Source organism: Thermobia domestica, chromosome 7, assembly GCF_964235325.1.
Source record: "Thermobia domestica chromosome 7, izTheDome1.hap1.1, whole genome shotgun sequence".
Classification (NCBI taxonomy): domain Eukaryota; kingdom Metazoa; phylum Arthropoda; class Insecta; order Zygentoma; family Lepismatidae; genus Thermobia; species Thermobia domestica.
In genome coordinates this window covers 9095022-9118267 of record NC_137460.1, presented here as the reverse complement: position 1 = coordinate 9118267, position 23246 = coordinate 9095022, and the positions used below count along the sequence as shown (strand labels likewise).

Here is a 23246-nt window from a genome sequence, read left to right as displayed (position 1 = left end):
AAGTACATAATATTGTATCGCAACGAAATTAGTTTTATATGGGTTATCATGGAATTCTACAAAAAAAAAAAAAAAAAAAAAGGCGATTTGTAACTCCATTACTTTGTTCTTTACTGATTTAAGATCTGTGCACAGTAAATGATTGTGAAGTATCAAAGAAAATGTGCGACATATTACACCAAAATCAAAAAGCTCAAACTGAAATTATCTGGAACTTATTTTTTAATGCTGGAGGAAGGGGGATCCAAAGCACATAGAGACCTGAATTCATCGTTCATTATTAATTGATTTTAATCCTATTCTCTTCTAATTACTGGAAAGAGTCAAAGAAAATATAGTATACTTTCTCTATATTATTTCCAAACTAAACGAATTTTTAAAACATTATCATGGAACTTTATAAGAAAGTGGGGGAGGGGGATAGGAAGTAAATTATTCTTTACTGATTTTAACTAACTGCAGAGGACGTGATTGGGAAGCCTTATTGAAAATGTACGGGATTTAACACCAAAACCCAACATTTTTTAACGAAAATTATCCTGAAACATATTTTGAAATGGGGAGCAGGGAACGAATTAACCGTTTTTATTTATGGCAGATGTTAACCCTAATCTGTGGGGATATTTCCAATTTCATAAAGAAAATATTCATAAAGAAAGTTTAATCATAGTCGAGAATATTTTATGTAGTTTGTAGGAAAATTGTCATATAAATATAAATAGGTAAACTTGAAACATGGGGTGAAATTAACCCCTTTTACCCCTCTTTATATTTGATAGATTGCAACCCTAAAATAATAGGGACATCTCTGTAAATGCAAGGAAGGCCAAGATTCATGAAAATCGGATAAATGTATCGCAGAGTTATCTTGAAACAGACAGACAGACCAGTGCCGTGCCATGGAAGGGGGGGGGGAGCGGGGCCACGGCCCTAGATACCGAAGTAAGGGGGACGCATAATTCGGAACCAAAAAAGAAAAGAAAAGAGAGAGGAGAAATTACTTGAAATATTTTAGATCAACAGCAGTATTTTTCAATCTAATACTTAATTTGACCAGGGTCAGATTTATACCTTTTGCGTCCCTAGACACTTGTTACAAGCGCCCCACCCGTCTGTGTGGCGCCTTACTATGTACGGGGACGCAGGCCTGTAGCCAGCCCCAAAATGTAGGGTGGGCCCGGCTGAAGTTAGGGGGACCCAATCCAACCATGTTATAGTTAATCACCATATTATAGTTCACTTGCCAGCCTACCGTGAAAATTTTAGGGGGACCAGCCAAACTTTAGGTCCCCCTAGACCCCCCTGATTACGGGCCTGCGGGGACGTCGTAGTATACTCTCGCTCCGGGCGCTGAATTTCCACGGCACGGCACTGGAACAGACAGACACACAAATACGAATCCAATCGAATAGCATCGCTAACGCTCGCTTTCATTAATTAGAAATAAATGGATGACCAATTGGTTTCAAAGACCTTTTTATTGTACACCTGAGCAGAGTTTTTACAATATGAATGAACGGATGTTAATGATGATTGATACATATTATAGATTACATATTTTGTGATATTATTTACAAAGAGAAGAAAGGAGAACAAGGAGAGAACGGTACATGAAGTAAAACATTATAACTCAAATATCTTCAACATTATTACTTTTTATTATTTATTTACTGAAGAAAGATGATCACCAAAATAAAAGTCATTAAATGCTTTATCAGAAAAATAAAAGTCATTAAGTGCCTTATCTCATGATAAAAGACCAATCGTATAGGTCACACCAATGACCCTTAACACTATCATATCATCAAATACTATTTAACACATCATTAGGAAAGTAAACTCTTTTAACTGATTATAGTGATATAATTCAATTACTTCGAAAGTTCTTAAATTTTATTGAATTCTAAAAATGAGACAATTTTAAGTAGTTTCTCAAGAGGGTCAACGTGCGATAAATTTGATAGAAATATGAATCTAAATACTGTTAACAAACCATTAGAGGCTTGTTTAACTTTAGTAGTTGAATAAAAAAAGAATAGAAAATTGTTTAACTGATTGAATAAACGAAAATAAAAAGAACAACTTGTTTAACTGGTCGTTCGTTATCAGAAGTTGAATAAAGGAGAAAATAATTTTCTTTAACTGCTTATTCGTTATCAGAAGTTGAATAATTGAGAATAAAAACATGCTTAAGTTTGTGTTCGTTATCAGAAGTTGAATAAACGAGAAAATAATTTTGTTTAACTGCTTATTCGTTATCAGAGGTTGAATAATTGAGAATAAAAACTTGTTTAACTGGTTGTTTGTTATCAGAAGTTGAATAAACGAGAAAAGAATCTTGTTTAACTTCTTGTTCGTTATCAAAGGTTGAATAATTGAGAATAAAAAGATGTTTAGCTGGTTTGTTATCAGAAGTTGAATAAACGAGAAAAGAATCTTGTGTAACTGTTTATTCGTTATCAGTAGTTGAATAATTGAGAATAGAAACTTGTTTAACTGGTTGTTTCTTATCAGAAGTTGAATAAACAAGAAAAGGGTCTTGTTTAACTTCTTGTTCGTCATCAAAAGTTGAATAAAACGAAAAAAACAATATGTTATAACTTTTTGTTCATTATCAGAGGTTGAATAATTGAGAAAATCTGGTTGTTCGTTATCAAAAGTTGAATAAACGATTTAAGAATCTTGTTTAACTGGTTGTTCGTTATCTGAGGTTGAATAACTGAGAATAAAAACTTGTTTGTTCGTTATTAGAAGTTGAATAAACGAGAACAGTAAAGAATTAATGTTTAATTGTCGTTGTGGGAACTTATATTCAACATTTATATTCAAATAAAATTTTTCCTCGGCCAAGTATTCAAAGTTACATTATAGGGCGCGGAAGAAGTCACCGTACTATGAGACGAACGAATTTATTCCCATTATTCCTCAAAATCATGCAAAGATAGGTAACTCGTGTGGGAGGACACACCGGTGAAAAATACTCTTTTCCTTTCAAATTTAAGCAAGAAAACGTTCCTAATGCACAAATTATTGTATAAACAATTAGTACCTTATGTAACCTTTTTTTCTTAGTTTTAAGGGATAATACTGTTAATTTTTACTGGTGAAAATTCCCTCACGAGTCGCTTCAGGCTGTAACAAATTTTACATAGAACATGGAATCGAATTAGATTTTGTTTCGAGCATGAAGAAGTATACACAGATACATTTAATGTATAATGTAATTATAATCCTTTACTGTTGATTCAGTGCTTATGGGAACGGTGACTTTTCCTTCACGCTGTATAATATTTCGAGAGTATAGCATTTCTCACTTACAGTATATTATAGAGAATTTTACCTGATTCTAAACACTAACACTATAATACTCAATATAGTTAATACACTTAATGTCGAGTTAGTTAAGGATAAAATGAAGATAAGTTCATGTTCATTTTAGCAGTATAATGTATTTTTTGAACTTACTCTTACACTGTGTATGAAAACGTATACAAATTTAAAAAACTTTCCATAACCTAAGACAGTGGTTTCCAACCTTTTCTGACTGTCGACACATTTTGCTCTACGCCTAGGACAACACAAGACAGCTGTTTAGATTTTATTAATGACAGCAGATACCTTTACAATTGAGAATGCAGAACACACTACTCTTAAACGTTGTGATAACCAATATACTCAACAGATGGCAATTTGGCAATTCCGTACCTGCCAACTTATCATTCAGACACTCACAAATGTGCTTGTAGCTAATTTGTGTATTAAAAGTCCTTTGCTTGGCATTTTTTGACAACTCAAAGTAGCACTCACAATTGCGATGGTATCTGCTGAAAGAGTTAAATTGTAAAATTTCGTCACGCACTTTTGGAGCTGCACGACACACAGGTTGAGAACCGCTGATCTATGCATATTATACATTTTAGTTGAACTTGTTGAACCGTAAATTTTAAACGAGCAAAAGTAAATAAATATAATTCAGTAGCCTAGACGAAACCATTAATTTTGTAAATCGTTGATGTTGTGTGTTTTTCGATATTGTTATTTTCTTTTACAATGCTTTGGACTATTTTTGTGCTTATTTATTTGTTAAAATCAAACCTTGCAACTTTTATTTTACTCACTCTCATACTAATTCGAGTTCTCAAATTGTGTAGAGGTATGTAGTTACGATCACAATACTGTATTTATTTATTTATCCCTATTATCTAATACAGAGCTATTATTCCCTTTACAATAGGTATTACAGGTAATTTTTTCTTGTAATGTTATGCGGTAAAACTATCGCATATTTTCATATTATTTTCTCTCTAGCATATCGTTGTTTCGCACAATCAATTAAATTATTACAAACGTAATTAGATTGGGTGTATGAGTATGGAACATTACTTAATTCAGCATTGCTCCAATAGATGGCAGAGTAGCTTAGTGTTTGTTCGAGCCCTCTTGCGTCCAGCGTCTTCAACGAAAAAAAAAAACTATCAACTATTGGATTACAATTATTGTAAGATATTTAATAAATCTAAGAAGCCGATAATAACGTTTAAAAATAAACTATTTGTAAAAACGCACAAATATAATTTTTTTGTTGAATATAATTATTCTTAGACAATCAGCCAGGTGAATTCTACGTCATCCAACGTTTCGAAAACCAACAGCATTTTCTCGTCTTTAATATGAAAGAACGAAAAAGTAGCCTTTATTATATAGGTGTTGGTTGGGAGGGGGCGGCATTTGATTGGTCCATGGCGATTGACGCTGGTTGGACGTTGCCATTGACCAATCAAATTCCGCCCAATTTCCTGCCATCATCTATATAATGAAAGCTTCTGTTTCTGGTCTCTCACACTTTACCCTGAAGATGGGAACAAAGTTGTCGGTTCTTCAAATGCTGGTCAACGTAAAATTCACCTGGCTTATTACCCGAGAACAATTACATCCATTACGACACCAGAAAAGCTTTAGTTCTAAGTTTTTTCTTATTTTGGTGGGGTAAAGCAAAAATTCGGGAGAGTTGAATTTGAACAATCTAAAAAATAAAGGACACTAGGTCCCAGCCAGGTGCGCATCCAGAATTTTTTTCTTGGGAGGTATCTAAAGTTTAGAGAGGGAGATTCCATTCTAATTGGATACTACGTGTATATAGTGTTGAATCAATGTTATGTAGAGAATAAGTACTTGTTAAATACTGCTATTTACTTTCTTAGAAACTATTTAATCTTATTAGAACAATAAGAATAGAAACTTAAATCAGAAACTAATTAATCTTATTAATGAAATGTACACTCATGTCCAAAATTCTTGTCGCATGTCTATAAATTTGTTGTTGTAGGAATATAATTCGATACCGAATTCGCCAGTTATTTCTTGTAATGCTAGTATGTGTATATGTTAGTTATATATTAGTATGTGTTATAATGTTAGTATGTGTGGCAAAGACTTGGATGTGGCAAATTTCATATCAAGAAAGCAGTAAATAAGACAATATAACGAAAATATAACCTTTTTTTCCATTTAGCAACATTTTGTTTTACTCATTCTAATTTTCGTATTTATAATTCTTTTTCTATGAAATTTACCACAAATATACATTTGCCGATTATACATAGTGGCGGTATTAAAAGTACACTACAAAATCATTATCAAATTATATTCTTACAAGAAGACAGTTATAGATATACGACTAGCATTTTGGACATCAGTGTACATCTCGGAAAAAGTACCAAAAGACTTCGAGAAAAGCATATTTGTCCCTATCCCGAAGAGGAAAGGCGCACGGAAATGCGAAGATCACAGAGCGTTAAGTTTGCTTTCCCATGCGTCAGAAATACTGTGCAAAATTATCGCACAACGAATAGAGGGGAAGATCGAAGAACGGTTATCGGAGGACCAGTTTGGATTCAGGAGGAGAAGAGGAACAATGGAAGCAATACTGAGTCTTTTTATGTGGAACAGCGCATAAGAATAAACAAACCAATTGTGATAGCATTTATAGATATAGAGAAAGCTTTTGACAACGTAGATTGGAATATCATGTTCAGAGCATTGAAGAATCTCAAAAGTGGATTACAGAGACAGAATAATAATATACCAACTTTATAGGAACCAAACAGCTGTTATATTAAATAGGAAGAGATGAGAAGGAAGCAAGAATAAGTTAAGGAGTGAGTCAAGGATGTGGACTTTCACCTCTCCTGTTCAACGTTTATATAGAAGAGGCTATGAAATAATTCTTGGATAAAAACGAGAAAGGCGTAAAAGTAAATGGTCAACTTTTCAGCACAATAAGGTTTGCTGATGACATAGCATTGATAGCGGAGAACGATGAGGACATGCAGGAAGCACTTTCAAACTTGAACGACCAACTGAAAAAAAAGAACATGCAAAATGAAGATAAATAAGAAGAAAACGAAAGTGATAAAGTGCACAAGAGCAGGACAGGAAGAGGCAAACGCATGGCTACTTGGAGAGAAAATCGAAGACGTTAAGACGTTCCCCTATTTAAGAAGTCTAATATTCTCGCAGGGAAGAAGTGAAAAAGACGTAAGTTCCAGAATAGCACAGGCTAAACAAGCATTCAATAGGAAAAGAGAACTGCTAACATCAAAAAATGTGTCGTTGGACGTTTGTAAACAATTTATTAAGATACTGGTATGGAGCGTGGTGCTTTACGGATCAGAGATGTGGACATTGAGAAAAGCTTAAATATCCAAGCTGGAAACATTTGAAATGTGGTGTTGCCGCAGAATGCAGTGCATATCATGAACCGAAAGGAAAAGGAATGAAGAGGTACAAAAGGAAGTTAATGAAGGACGACAGATCATGAAGATAATAGGAAACAGAAGTGCTTGGATAATAGGAGTGCTTCGCCATCTTATTCGACACTCCGACTGGATCACCGTGCTGATAGAGGGAAAGGCAGAAGGAAAACCAGGAACAGGAAGACCAATGATAGTATATCTATATGCAGTTACGAAGAAGAGACATTATCAAAGAATAAAACACCTCTCCCAAGCGAGAGAAATGTTTTAAAATTTCCATGTTGCCCACCAATCTATGGTTGAGGTGAACAAGAAGAAGATATTCTTAGGAAAAATGATAAAACTAGATTGTTTTTATAAGAAAAGAAAGAGTACAAATGAACTGTATGATCAACATCTTTAGGTTACACCAATCACTTCTCTGCTTAACAAGTACGATATGTTGTTTTTAAAAAGTTTATAAATATAGATCGAGTTACCAAGTTATCTTGGGGGGGTCTGTTCCCTGTGAACCCCCCACGTGCGTGCGCCCTTGGTCCCGATTTATTTCCAAAAGTTTCAGAATATGTCATTGACTAGCTGGATGATCAAGCTTGTTTATATTTTGTTTAAACTTTACGACGGATTTGTATAATGAAAATTTGATTTCAGTTTACGTAAGGACGCTAAACTAAACACTGTTTATTTGAGAGATCTCTAAGCTGCATTAACTTGGAAAATGCGTAATATTTACTCTAGAACGCATTACTGTGAACATCACCTCAGTAGTATGTGTTTCATGTTCACAAAGCTTTGTCAATGTTGCATTACTTTAGTGAAAACAATCAGTACATGACCATAAACCTTTGTTTACGGCTGAACTTAAGTATTTCTGTAGTAGTCAGTTTAACATGATTTGATTACTGTTAAGAAAATAGTTAACTACATATGACAGTTATTCAACATACAATTACACATAATTTTTATATATTTTTTAAAGTTATGAATGTGGCTTTTTTGTAAGTGATTTCAGGGAAGGATTAAATTTTATGTTCATTGTTCAGAAAAAGTTCAGATTGACAATACCTCTGGATACATATTATGGTTATAAATACAGGGTGATGCAAAGAAACAAGAAATTTTGAATCTAGAATTAGCAACACTGTATGGTTGGCATTTGTTTCGGACCGGTAAGACAACATTGAGGAAGACTGCCATTTATTGATAATGAAGCATTGAGATTGTGCAGAACGTGTGTTTGCTGTGAAAGCATTTGATAAGAACGGTGACATTCTATGGCCTCCGAGATCTTCTAAAATCAGTGTCTGTGATTTTTTTTTCTATGGCGAATCTATGGAAACATCTCGACAACAAAGTGTATAGTACACGTCCTGAAAACACTGTTGAACTGAAACTAAAGGTTAAAGAAGGGCTACAGCTAATGCTATCACTAACGGCATACTCTCTACATGAATCTGAATCATTAAACGTATTCCTTCCTGTGTTGATTAGTGAATTTTACGTCAATTTAAATTTTCTTGTTTTCCTGCGCCACCCTGTACATTGAATTTTGCACACACTGTGTCTTAATGCCTTAAAAACTCCGTTGATATAGAAATTTTACACTTTCAACTGGACATACAAGAGGATAGGTATCTTGAATCATTGACAGATGGTGCAGCCAAACCCAATAGTGAGAGGAATTATTTACTTCCAATTATGAGGGATTATATCGTAATTGGCATTACTTGTGAATTACAGAGTTTTTGCGATAGTATTTATTAATCTATTCTGTATTCTCAGGTAAATTGTAAGTATAAATGAACTTCATAGGTAACTCTCCTTCTTTTGGAGTATCCGTTTCAATCGTAAAATTTCCTTTTTTCCCCCCTAGATACTCTGAATCTGCACTAATTTAAGGATGTTATAATTAATTAAGTGCTACTCTGTGTAAATTGTCTTACATCTTTCATTAACTTTTAAGCTTGTGTTCAGAAGTAGGGGACCCACTTTTGTGTGCGTAAGGCCCCTGCTTTAACCAGGCAACATCAAAATATAGTAGAAACATCCCTCCCGTGAATGTCTCAAGATTTGTACAATATCTTTATTTCATCAAATTGCAACAATATTGTTTATGATATTTAATTTTAGAGTAACAAGGATAATAGTCGGTACCTTATGATAACAAATGTTGTGGCCAGACCCAGACTTGTTTAAACTTGTTTTCTTTATGCTGTTAAATATATAAGTTAATAAGTGAGGAAGCCATAGTTAATGCCTTTTTAATTTCTGCGAAATGAGTGATAAGTATTAACGAATGATAAGTATTTTATAAAGAACAAAATTCTGCAGGCGATAGAATTAAACACAAAGTAATACACCAGTATTTTAGGTTTACAAGTGTAGGGTTACTAGTGTAAAATCACTACTGGTGTCTTACGACGGATAAAATGAATGAGTGGATACGAAAGATGACTGTATTAGATACTATTTTCCACCGGTGGCGTATTTCTGCACACTGTATACAAACTGTACTTTACATTTACAAGTGTAGGACTACTAGTATGAAACTACAACAAGTGCCATTGAAACAAATATCATTCCCGAAATCTATTTGTTTTCACTACCCTCGGTTATGCGTATAGCTGCTTCCTTCAGACCTCTCTTCACTACAATTTGGGCCCTCCTGCTTCGCTCTGCCCTGATTCGGTTAGATAGCATTTGTGGTTTTTAGTGGCCACCTAGCACAGGCTAGTTTGTGCTTTTTATACTATAGTTTTTACGCCATACATCCAAAATAATATTCATACGCAGATCGTAAAAGAATTGTAGTTTTTCAACGATTACTTCTGATGGCCCTCCTTCAATTTTATCTATGCCGAGTGAGATATTTTCATGTCGCCCAACACAATTCATTTGGGAGACAATAAGAAGGAAATTAGTGAAATAATTATAATTTTTCAACTATTATTTTGAATGGTGCGCCAAAAGTAATTTTGCATGGTACATTTTTCTTAAAAATCTCGTTTATAAATTCTGTTTCTGTATTCTCATTTATGTACTCTTGTGTCATTGGACCTTGCACAGCAGATATGATAATTTACACATAGGTCCAGTGGCGGATCCAGGGGGGCGCGATCGGGGCGATTGCTCCCCCCTGCAGGAGAGGAAATTTTCTTATTTTATATATAAATAAAACAGAGTTTGGAGCTCTTAAAAGTAGCAGTATTACAACCCTCCACCCCCCAGAAGTCCGTCCTGGATCCGCCCCTGCACAAGTCTATGCTAAGCACTAATAAATTTACAGATTCATACAAACACAGTAAAGTGGCATTTACACACCAACTTCATTAAAGTAATAGAACATTGTAACATATTAAAAAAACATCCATAATTTAATCTTACTTAATTAGATTTTAATTATACTATTTTTGGTGATCACCCTTCCGATTTTGTTCTCTTAAAGTAATCCATATATATCAGTAAATAAATCAAAAGAACTTGTAACTTTCACACCTATGTATTTAGTATCAATAAGCTTCTCTTATTTACTTTCAAAATCACAGATAATTTATAACGATATATTTGCATTTGTCATCAATTTCCATAGATTTTAAAGTATTATATATTTTTCAATCTTATACAAGGATGTTATAGATAGAGGACCTGCCCATATGTATCTTCATCCTATTAAATCGATGAAGCCAAAAACAACCGAGCATCGGCACGTCTGATTGGCTACTCTCGTTTCTATCATCGCCTGATTGGTTACTTTCGTTTCCGCCATGATTTTTGGCTCAAAACATTGCGATCCTATTGGGCGGGGTGGGCAGAGTAGGGGTGGCGAAATTGTGACGTATGGCTTCAAGATTTTGTTGTAAGGGCAGATCCTCTATTTTATAAGATTCTTGATCTTATATGTATTTTTTTATTTAAGAATCAACTTAAATATATACATTATATTTATTAATTAATGTACACAATTTTTTATTAATTCTATTGTCCTAATTAATAATTCTTCTAACAACTCTGGTCGATTTTCCTTTAATGAAAGGCACACAGCAAAACATAAAATATATTAATTCATTATTATTACTATTACTTTTCATAACTTGTATTACTATTACTAAATATAATATTTTATATAGGGTGTCAGTAAAGATTTCTCTTGGTTTCAGTTGGCCACTGTGCCGTATCTGTTTGATCAATTTGAGGAAAAAGTATTGTGTATATGTAAATTTTGATAAATTTCATTCATCAGCAACGTACCATTTTCTTTAAATACTTGAATTATGGCTTTTGCGGGTTCTTCCAACAAAATGGTACGCCTTCATTCTTCACCATAACTGCTTAACACTTTTTGAATAATTAATTTCAAGGTCAACATAACACTTTCTTGGACACCACAATCGCTAGATATTATGTCTTGCGAATATTATCCCTGGAGAGACGTTAAATGAAAAGTACATACGAATCTGGATGATTTCAAAATGAAGATCCAACATAACATTGCTGCATTGTCAGTCAAGAGTGAATTGGTCAATGTAGCCCCTCGTCTTGGCTACAATGTTTGCTAGATATTATATCTGGTTATAAGCTGTGCGATACCAGTAGAATTGCCCATTTAGGTGAATTGAAAACCAAGATTCATCACGTTATTACCGTACTGTCAATTAAGAGTGGATTGATTGACGTAACAGACGTTTAAGTCACCAAAATAGCTAGAGTTTGTACTTTGCTCTAAGTTACTATAAGTTGCTGAAGTCAGAACAAAAAGTATATGCTGACAGACTTTCTAATTTGAATAGCAGAAAAGCCAATATAAACATTATTGTTAAGTTGTCGGATGAAGGTCATTGTAATGCTATCGAACATATCAAAAGTCGATTACACGAATGCACCGACTATAACTGTGGAGTCCATCTATAACTGTGGAAGGGAAAACTAATAAACTATGTAAACTTATGGTGCGGGATAAAATTTCTTTGGAACCAACATATTCCTGACAACTGCAGCAAGCAGCAGTTTATAAAATCACTATAGTAATGGAACGAGAACATAGTGTCACATTTGCCAAAAAGTGGTTACATGCGCAAAGTTAGAGTTTAACGATCTCACGTCAAGTCTCACAATCTCACATCGAGTCTCATAATCTCACATCAGCTTGCTTTGTCACATGAAAAATAAGCTGTATACACACACACATACACATACAATAAAAAAAAAGTTCCCATGGTATTTGTCATATCTCAAACGTTCTTTCTAGTCAATCTGTCACGACACCATAGCAAATCATAACGAGAGAAAAATTTTACAAACACCCTGTATAACTATATTTAAATTTGCAAATTCTTTTACATGCCGAAAACGAAACACATAGTGCAAATTATACTTTATTAAATTATAAGTTTTATGACATAAAAATTCATATGTACAACTTCCAATCACAGCCTCAACATCATGTCTTTCATTATTTTCTTCATTTTTCTATATTTATTAATATCCTCCTATCTATATTTCCTTAGTATAAGCTTAATGATTGTGTAAGTGACTGTTTAGGAAAGACAATATATTCCATTGAAAAGAGACAGTTGTTTTATGTGTTCATTATAATTTACATGGTTTGTGTGCAGACCAAATATTTTAAATAAACCTTCAGAAGATGCTTGCTTTTGCTTCCCATCCGGGTTATGTACTTTATTTATTTACTTTTATTTTAAAAAGATTTCCTTACTGAGAAATACTCGGCCTCCATGACCAAATCCTAACTAATCTAGAATCCATTAACTGAAAGGTGTAAGGATTGAGGTTAAGTGAGTTTGAACGCTAAAACTTGTTACGTTGAGAAGAAAACTGTGTAGGTTAAAGAACTATCAAAAGTTATGAGGTTTAAGGACGTAACCTTAAAGAATAGATGATTGGGAAGTCACCAAAGAGTTGAGATGATTTTAAGGTCTCGTTCAGCAGCGAGGCTATTTGAGACTAATTAACATGGAATCCGAACCACATGAGCTTGTGCTAGGAATCAAACCCGGGTCTCCCATGCCAAAGGCGCGTACGCTAACCGCTTAGCCACTAAGGCGCTCGTCACCAAAGAGTGTGATTTAAAACAATATAGATTGAAGAAGGGCATCAAAGGATGCTAATTTGAAAACCAAAAACCTGACGAGATATCACAGGATGTGAGGTTCATAAACAGTTATGAGGGTCATCAAAGGGTGTGAAGTTCAGCAGAAAATTGGGTCATAGAAAAATGTGAGGTTGAGGTCAAGAAACGGTGTGAAGCAAGAACAAAAAGTTGACAGGCTATCAAAGGACATGTTGAAGTACTAAAAGTAAAGGAGTTACTGAAGCATTTGCGGTTACAGAAGAGAATTTTGGAAGCCATCAAAGAGAGTGAGCTTACAGAACATGTGTGGAGTCATCAAAGTGCTAGATTGAAGAACAATAAGTTGAGGTGTAATCAAAGGGATTGAAGTTGAGGAACCGCAATTTTAAGGGGTCATCAATGGGCGCAATGTTAAACAGTGATCGGAAGTTGAAGAGTCATAAAAGGCGTGAAATTGAAGAACAGAACATCAAAGAGTGTGAAGTAGAATAACAGATAGTTATGAGGTCATCAGTGAGTATAAGGTTCAAAAAAAGTCGAAAGATCATGAAAAGGAGTGAAGTTGAACTGAAAGTTAAAAGATCATCAAAGGGTGTGAACTTTTAGAATAAAAAATTGAGGTATCAACAAACAGTGTGAAGTTAAAGGAGAGAAATTTGAGCGGTCATCAATGGGTGTTAGGTTAATAAAACATAATATAGTTGTGAGGCCATTAAAAAGTGTGAGGTTAAGGAACAGAAAAATGAGGATCACGAAAGAGCGTGAGGTTGAACAGAAAGTTTTGAGTTCATCGAATTGCTTGGGATTAAAGAATGCTGTTATTTCATATGGGGCTACTTTAAGAGTAAGGTGTACCATAGTCAACCTGTTTCAACTGAAGAGCTGGAGGAGAGAATCTGTGAGGAAAACACCAACATTCTGTTGTCATATTACGTCGAATTATGCAGGATATCCATCGGCGACTGCAGGAATGTTTTCGGGATATTTACCTACTGGATGTCATCTAGTAGAATAGACCTATCCATCTATAAGTAGTATTTACGTCTGTACATAGATATAAGCAATTGTACTCTGGTATTATTTACTACTTATGTTTAAAATCTTTTTGTAACTATTTCATATTTTATCTGTCTTCTCGTTTCAAAATTTTCCGTCTTTCAGAGACGCCATTTTTTTATGATTACTACTGTAAGTGACAGTTCAAGTAGGGAGACCTATTGACGATTAATTAAGATGTAGACAAACAAACTAAATATAGAGAAATATTTCTGGGTATACCACCGAAAACTTTCCTCCTCTCAGGGATGATTGACAATATCTAATGAAGCTTTATTTATCTGATTTTAGAAAAGCAAGAGTCATATCCAGAACATACGCGTAATATAAGATTGAGAAGGTTAAAACATCATGATATGATATCTCAACGAAGATTGCATGTGCAGGTAACATAGACGTACGAGCTTAAATTGGATTGAGGTTGGTGTTCCGAGAGCACGGTAAGATTGAAATTCAGGGATCAACAGCACTGTGAAGATGAGGATGGAATATAAGATTAATCGAGGGTTGTATGAGATTGTTGGAAAGACAAAAGCCATGGTGATTGAAACGAAACGTTCGGTGTAAAATATAGAAGTAGGAGAGAATAAAATAGGACAGATTACTAGTTTTCGATACTTGGGTATTGTTACTAGTGATGATATGAAATGTGAACATAAATAAAAGCAAGGATAGGAATGGTGAAAGAAGCCTTTAGGAGGAAAAGAAAACTGTTTTGTGGGACCTTGAATAAAGAGTTGAGAAAAATACTACTAAAATGTTTCGTGTGGAGTATTGTACTGTATGGGTCAGAAATATGGACATTACGCAAAAATGATGAAAGACGACTGGAAGCTTTTGAAATGTGAGTGTGGAGAAGAATGGAGAGAATTAGCTGCGTTGATAGAAAAACGAATGAGAAGGTGTTAGGAACGGTAGGGGAAAAGAACAATTTTATATATTATTAAGAAAAGGAAGATAAAACTAAGGTTGGGACATTGGCTAAGAAGAAACTGTATTATGAGGGACATGATAGAGGGAATGGTGGCAGAAAAAAAGGAGGGGACGAAGGAGCCTACAATTAATGGACGATATTAAAATAGAAAAATCATACGCGAAGACGAAGAGGTTAGCGGAAGACCGTGGAGTATGGAAGCTTCTCAGTTGCAGCAAGTGACCTGCCAATAATGGCAGAATACCTATGATGTTGATGGTAAGGTTTGAACAACGGGCCCATGTTTGCTTACGCCATTAGCACTTTGAATATAGTAGATGAGGATTATGATATATAGGATTGTTTATTGAAGGTGAATTAAATAATTATTTCTAGGCACAGTGAGCTCGACTATGTTGAACAAATGATGCAAAGGAAAGATTATATGAAGTTCTAAACTGGCGAATAGTCTGGCATGAACGAACTGGGAACGTCTTTGAAGTATGTTGATACATGTAATGTAAATCAACATTTCAATTCATGAAGTGAAAAAAGCTACTTATTACATTAGTTTTGAGTAATGTGATTTTGTTTATTTACCATCTACATTTTTCCTCATATACAGTAGTTGCATGTCGTTTCGACTAATCGCTGTCCGATATTGAATCTCAGTTTCAAATTAATGCTGAAATGTTTTTAAGAGATTCCATCACGAGGAAATTAAAATACCTCTAATTTTACAGTAATTATGTGATATCTTCAAATAGATAAAAGATAATCGAAAAAGTGGAACAAGAGCGCCCTAGACAATATTATTTTAGATGAGATACCGTTATCACGACTCACTTATCTGCTTTTGATTTCCAGCCATTTTGATAATCGTCATTTATTTTCGCGTTTCTAAACGGCTGAAAACGGAAAGCAACTAGGTGGCTCGTGATAACAGTACCTCATGCAAAATAATATTGTCTAGGGCGTTCTTGTTCCATATTTCCATTATCTTTAATCTGTTTGAAGATATCACATAATTACTGTAAAATTAGTGGTATTTTAATTTCGCAGTAATTAAGCCTCTTAATGAGCTTTAGCTTAAATATCATTTTCCTTACATTTCATATTTAGGATGTTGTTATGGTAATGATAACAGTGTAGAACATTTCGGACACTAAACACAAATAAATTACGATTCCCCTATTCGTAAGATCAAAAATGCATGGGCGCCGGAAGAAAATTTTCAAGGGAGCATCCTCCTTGTTGTTATATTGTTTCTTTTTAAATTGTATTAAGAAAATCTTAAGAAATTTAAGTAGTTTTAGTGAGCCAAATGGGGGCTCGGGCCCCACCCTGCAACCACCTTCGGGCGCCCATGCAAAAGTGGTAATATGAGGCATAATATTAAAATCTTGAAACAATCTTTGTTGTGAAGTACTAAAACCAAGAACATCAAAGTCATATAACTCTTAATAAATAGACCTGAACTCCAACGTATGGTACTTCAACGTTAATTTATCCAACAAACTGGACTCAAAATTGTCTCTTAATATAACTTAATTGAAGTTTTTTTCTTTTAGAAGTGAGGAAATCAAAGTATAAAAATATATCTTTATTCATCACTTTTTTGTGCATCAATTTTTAAGGAAAAGATTTTCACTCCCAGCCATTAGAAGGTTACACCCTCTCTTTGGCATTGAAGTTTTGTGTTATTACTCCTTAAAAATTAAGCAACTGAAAATGATCCACGGATGGAAAGCAAACAACCTTCATCAGTTTTTACATCATAATTACAGATTTAGAAAGCAATATATTATTTTCTGCTATAAATTTTGAAAGCACAAAAATCATTGCTTTGAAACAATGCATCAAAATGAATGCGTAAACCATTTTAGAAAGCCGTGCTAAGAAAAAACAAACATTGTCCTGAGCTTAAATATATCTTCTAACAGTAAGAGAGCTATTTGGACTTTAAACAATACAATAATCCTGTAGTAAGTGTAAGTGTGGCACTTAATTTTAAAACAGAAACTGGTTGTTATTTATTTTTTTGCAGACAATTGAGTACACTGTACATATTTACTATCAAAATACAATGATTTTTTGTTATATATATACTGTACATGGAACTGATAAATAATTATTTTTCTACTGATGGATTTGTATATATATACATATGATGTATGGCACAGTCTTGTCGAGAAACTAGCCACCCAATTGTATTTTTAAAATTCCATAATCTTTTCCAAACTTTTGTATATGTACTAATACAGAGTGGCCCAAAAGTAGGTATACAGTTCTGTATGTTTTATATATGTAGATCTGTGTACCAGTTGTCACAAGGTTTTTCATTCACTAGCCATACTTCTATATTTTCGACGGTGAATCGAAGGATATGAAGAAACGGAACAACATATATATATATATGGCCGTCATTAGCAACTTTTTATAAAACTTTAATAGCGCCCAAGATCGAATAATGCTCTCCCATATGGGCCATGGCAGCACCTATACATCTCTCCAGACTTGATTCTATTCTTAATTTCTTTATCGCTATAGTCCGTTTCCGTGTTCCTGCACTTCGAACATTATCTAAGAAAGAACTCTTGCGACATCTGAAAATCCAGACTCCGGAAGTACGCAGAATTATCTCTGAGCTGAAATATCTTCATAAGATAGTGAATGGAGACTTAAGATCGGAAATATTACTTCAGGAGTTATCCTTACGTGTCCCTTCCCGCATCACCCGAAATACCCACCTATTCCATCTTGCTCATCCTAGGTTGGCAATTATACAGAGGTCTCTCTTTTTTTTTTTTTTTTTTAACAGAATACCAAACTGTTATAATCAAGTAACAACTAATGTGGACATTTTTTCGAGCTACCCGGTGTTTGAAAGAGCAATTAAACGAGTTTTCACGGAATAATATTATTTTTACACTCTTTTTTGATACTGTTCTATGTTGTTATTATTGTCTTGTTTTCTTTTTCTTTCTTTTGTTGACATTTCCCTGTGTAAAATGGCAAAGTTATGCTGTATCTCAGAATTTGTTCAATATATATATAAAAGCTTGTTTTTTTCAAGGAACTCTATAATCTATATTATCTAATTTTCACTTTTAAATATAATCTTTGATGTTCTGTTTCGATTTAACTATATGCAATTTTTCACACATGTTCTTCAAGTGAAAGACAATTATGGCGGCCTAAAGTCATTAATACAGTAGCGTCACGAAACCTATGCCTAATGTGAACCCAAGGATGGCCGAGTTTGTGAAAAATCCCGGGTTATTGGGACGGGGTACGAGTGTTTCCTCACAAAATACAGTACTATACTTGTACGTGTTGGTTGCTTGAGAATACAACAGAGAATAAACTGCCCAATTACCCTTAATCATAGGAAAAGTACGTACTTTAAGAAAGCATAGATCCTTTACTATACACGAAAATGGAAATTAATGAATACGCATTGGATTTACCTGATAAAACAGATCTCATAAAAATAATTTATGATGGCATAAAGCTGTCTATAATGAAGATTAAATAGTCGACTTTTCAAAAAACTAGTTACTTTCTTGCACGCACGTGAGCAATGACCTTGAACGAGTCTACGCGCGGTTTTTTTTTTTACCGCCCTGTCACGGTGTGACCGAGTTATCCGGAGTGCCGGTTTATCTAATGCCGAGTTTTAGGGACCTTACTGTACGCGGCAGAGCATTAACACTCAAGAAATTGTAACCACACGATGATTAACTATAGATATATATTAGATATATATCAAGATCATAGTTCAAAAATTCTTAATATTCATAAGACCTAATTATTATCAGCACAATGGTTCAAGTATGCCAGCTTTTTCACGTATCTACGTCAGGTAAAAGAATATTACTGCATTTGAAAGGCCGCAAACAGTTAACACGTGTCAGAGAATTAAAAACTAAATATAATACAACCACAGCAAGATTAACAGTATCAAAATCATACTTTAACAATTCCTAAAACTTCATCAGATATATTATCTGCAACTATGTTGGATTTTTCACGAATGTACGTCAGAGAAAGAGGATTACGACACCCGAAGCACTGAAAAGTATTAATACGTGACAGAACATCAAAACTCAGAAAAATTGAACCGTATCAAGATTTTTAACTGTATCAAAATCGTACACTAACAACTCTTTAATACTTAATCTGCTTGTGCTACAATCATAGTTTCAATAAAAAACTAGTTCTAAGCTGTAATTAAGTATGAAATATTTACTTCGGTAAGAATTGAATTTTTCCTGGCGACATGATTTTAATAAATCTTCTCGGGTTATCAGCGAGGTGAAGATATTGACATCCGACGTTTCGAATGGAGACATGGCGTTCATCTTCAACTTCAGGTATTATAATGAAGAGACCGGAGACGTGAGCATGTATATATATTTAGGGGCAGATCCATGAATGAGAGCTTGTGATTGGCTGAGGGAAATGGTGGCTTCTGATTGGCTGACGGATGCTGGCGCTGGCTCCTGATTGGTTGTTGTTGTTGCTATGAGAAAATGGCTATGTTGAATGTCTGTTGTTGTTCCTGAGGGTCTGTTTAGGGGCTCGTAGACAAAAAAAAACATAGAAAATAATAATGGATGACCAGTTTTTTCGAACAAGACTGTACCCAAAGCGGAGGGAAAAAGACGGACGCTTAAAACATAAAAGTTATCACATCTATGATCACTTTGACATTGACTAGATCTCAGTTGTTGACATTTTAACATAGACTTCTGTTGTTGTCAGAAAAATAAAATTATAATACTAATGCATGAAAACTTTACACGTTATAATAGGAGGTAAATACCTGAGAGGAAAAAAAGAGACAAACTCGATATGATGTACTAAGAAAGGAGATAAACATACATAACAGATGACTAGAATTTACTATATGTGCTACTAAAAAAAGATAAAAGTCTTTTGAATATTATATAATACATTAATGCAGTCTTTAAGGACATATGTTCTTAATTTCAAACACCCGTAGATGTTTTTTTTATCATAAGTTTAAGTACATATTATTTTGAATAAAAATAAGTTTCGTTGATATAGTCTAAGTTCTCTTGAGTTCTAACGATATAGTTTTTTCAATTCAAAATAATAACAATAAAAAAGAAATAAAAATACTGAATTTTTACTTATTATATTAACACACTACGTTATTGATAGACGTGTCACTTGTAATCCACTTCGTGCACTCCTAAACACAAATGACCGGATTGTTTCCAGAAACTGTCACAGCGAAACAAGTGAAACAGTATAAACACAACACACTATGATGACTGTCTTGTTTGCCTTTTTTTTCACTGGCAACACACAGTAGTTGTCTGGGTTGGTTCGTTGAGTGACGTAGAATTGTGGGCTGTCTCCCACTCTAATGCTGGGTAATACACACAAGGTCCAGGAGAGGGCGCCCTTTGTTTGTTATTAATTAGGCGTCCCGCTTTATTATTTACACCATTACAGGTCCTCACGGTTGATCGGAAGTGACTACGCATAGAATATGATCTCCCATCGCCATTAGACACAAAACTGTCGTCGTGAGTGGCGTCGGGAGACTCCCTCCCTGATCGGAAAGATTGTGAGCAGAATAGTTTCAAAAACAAGCGCTTAAACTTTTCCCCAAAAATGACATAAATAATAAAATTGACTGACGAGTTTATGGTGACTAGAAGATTACTTAGTTTCACCATTTGGTCTATAATAATGTCAGCAAAGGACTCCAGAATATTATTAACAAGAGCTAAAATATTACAGAAGAAAAATACGACAACGACACAAAGCAACATGGTGGCTAGTCCTATCTCCTTTTTCTGCAACCGAGAAAGTCGCTGTCTCTCATGGTTTGCTTTTCTCACTTGCATGTAGATAGCAGCATTGAAAATGGCTAGACAGGTGAACGGAATCACGTACATCACAAATAAATACGACCAGTTTATATATACTTGAATGTAGGTTTTATCAGAACGAAGTTCAGAAGCTTGTAATTGGTATGCAATATCAAAGGTTGGATGTCTGCACATGACACGGGTCACATCCCAGAAGTGGGGGAGGTTATACAGAACGGAAAATATGACTATCACAAGAACATACACACGTGCGCGACCATATGTACAAAGTGAGCGTGCCCTTAGGGGATGGCACACCGCTACAAATCTCTCCAACGTGACGGTTAATGTGAGATAAACAGAGCCGGTTTGCGCCATAAGAGCAATTGGATATACATATGGCGCTATCAATGGATATACTTTCCAGTAATACGTTGGTAGTAGAGTTGTACAGGTGTGGATAGTAGGTAGTCCAAAAATTAGAATCGAAGTTATAATCAAAAAAGTATCACAACGTGCTAGACCAATCAGAATGCAATTAATGGATGACTTCATCTGAGGTCGCGATAGGATGATCATAGTAATGATGTTCCCCAATAGTCCAAGAATGCCTATCAAAGGGATTAAAATTCCATACGTTAAAAACTCAAATAAAAATTGAGATCTCATAGAATTAGTATTGTCATCTTCAACATCGGTGGATATGTTCAAAGATGAGTTGAAGCAAAATTCCAACTCCGATTCCATTACCCCGTCCAAATTTCAGGTTCCAACAGTCACTAATGTATTCATGTTTTGGACCACTTAAACGAGTATAATACACTGATTCTCATGTTTATGACACTCAAAATATACGGAGCGGATCCATCATATAAGTCTGCAGTAATGAAATATGATTATTTTTGGATTGATATTGAGAAAGCTTTCGATAGTGTCAAACATTTTTTTTATTCAGAATTTTTAATTGTATCACTTCACATAAAACACTTTATATACTTTATAAACGCCGTTTTTTGCTTAAACAACCACAGAAAACTTTCACAAGTCTTTGGCTGTAGTGAAGTTTCAAACACATCAGAAGTGGTTTCGAAGAAAGGTCATCTAGTAGATAACAAGACCAACACAACGAACTTTTTAGGCTTTTGAGGTCACCTTAAGTAAACTTCTTAACAGCTTAGAGTCACTTTCCTTCCTTACTTGAACTCAATGAAGAAAAAGGCGTCTTGTAGATGATAGGATCACACCAAGAATTTTTGCACACAGTTTCGGCTTTGATGAAGTGAAGCGAAGTTTCCAGTGGAATAGAAGTACTGGCGATGGTTACCATAAGCCCTCGCTTGAGTTGTGTGGAGTTAGAACGCCTGGTAGATGAACATAACACCAAATCCCAAACATCTCAGGTTGACAGCAACCACCTGCGAACAGGAAAAGTTTTTTTAAATGAAAAACTAATCTCTCATTTGAGCACAAGAATAGAAACATTGGAAGATATCTATAGAAGACAAGACTAAGTCCAGATGTTAAATATCTAATATTTTTAACTCAACAAAGACTCAAATACAATATTACATGCCTTGTTACTTAGATTATAGAAAAAATAACATATGAAGTAAAAAAGTGGTTGCTTATACCAGGGTATGGGTATGTGTGAATTCGTCAGATAGAAGGAGGTACGAAGGCTGGAGAATTATAGCTACAATGACCATGGTAAGTGTTTTGTCACCATTGGAAAGGAATTTATTGTAAGCCGAGTGTTACTGTGACTACAACATCCTGATCAAGCTCTTCAAGACGTAGACACTTTCAGCTTTCATACTGTAACGACATATTAGCCTTGATTTGAATCAGAGTCGAGTCATGTCAGTAACCTAAGACACAATAAAGAAACTGGTGTAGAGAGTGGAGGCAAAACTCCACCCCTTGCAAAACAAAACTACTTTTCCTATGCGAATCAAGATTCATAACTTGAAGGTTCCTCCAGATACTGAGAGGCCATTATCGCCCCGTTACTGGCTATATAGATATATCTACAATACAGTACACTGATCGTAGTATTCTTCTTCTCAATTTCAGTACTTTACATTACTATTTTCTAATATTGTAGCTTATCTTTTTTGCTTTCCCGAAAGTCCTACTCCAAAAATAACTATTTGCTTTCTTCTTACTCACAATTCCAGCGTTTCTAGTTCCTTTAAATCGGTCTTCGTCATTTTTGTAACTAGTCTTGTTCTTTTCCGAAGTCCTATTCCAAGGCATAATCTAGTTCACTTACCTAGCGTGGTAGTAAGGTCACTAAACGAACAGAAAAGGAAGAATGATGGCCATTTTCTGTCTTACGTGATATAGAAAAGTTATATACGACAGTCACCCAGAAAAAGGTTTGTTTTGCTGCGAAACACAAACGACAATTCGATGACTTAGTGTCATAGGAACGCATCTACAAAAAGTTAGTTTTTTAGAATCCCGAAAAGAAATGTTCTTCTACTATTTGATTTTAGTTTGTGATAATCCAAAGTGCTTTTTATTTTATCAACGATTTTTTACAAGGAAGTTTGACTTACAATCATTTCACAAAAAGAAACACT

General features: G+C 34.5%; 1 protein-coding gene across 2 annotated transcripts in view; it reads right to left on the bottom strand.

Moving 5' to 3' along the window:
• The window catches only part of FMRFaR (FMRFamide Receptor), a 609096-nt gene that overhangs the window by 22508 nt on the left and 563342 nt on the right, over window positions 1–23246 (bottom strand). Inside the window, exon 4 of one of the 2 annotated variants that reach the window (XM_081764082.1) lies at window positions 1460–22076. The exons of the other annotated variant lie outside the window; for it this stretch is intronic. Coding sequence (XP_081620208.1) covers window positions 20137–21408 — 1272 coding nt within the window. The 5' untranslated portion in view covers window positions 21409–22076 and the 3' untranslated portion in view covers window positions 1460–20136. Of the gene's footprint in view, window positions 1–1459; window positions 22077–23246 lie in introns of those variants that run through there. 2 annotated transcript variants of the gene reach the window in all.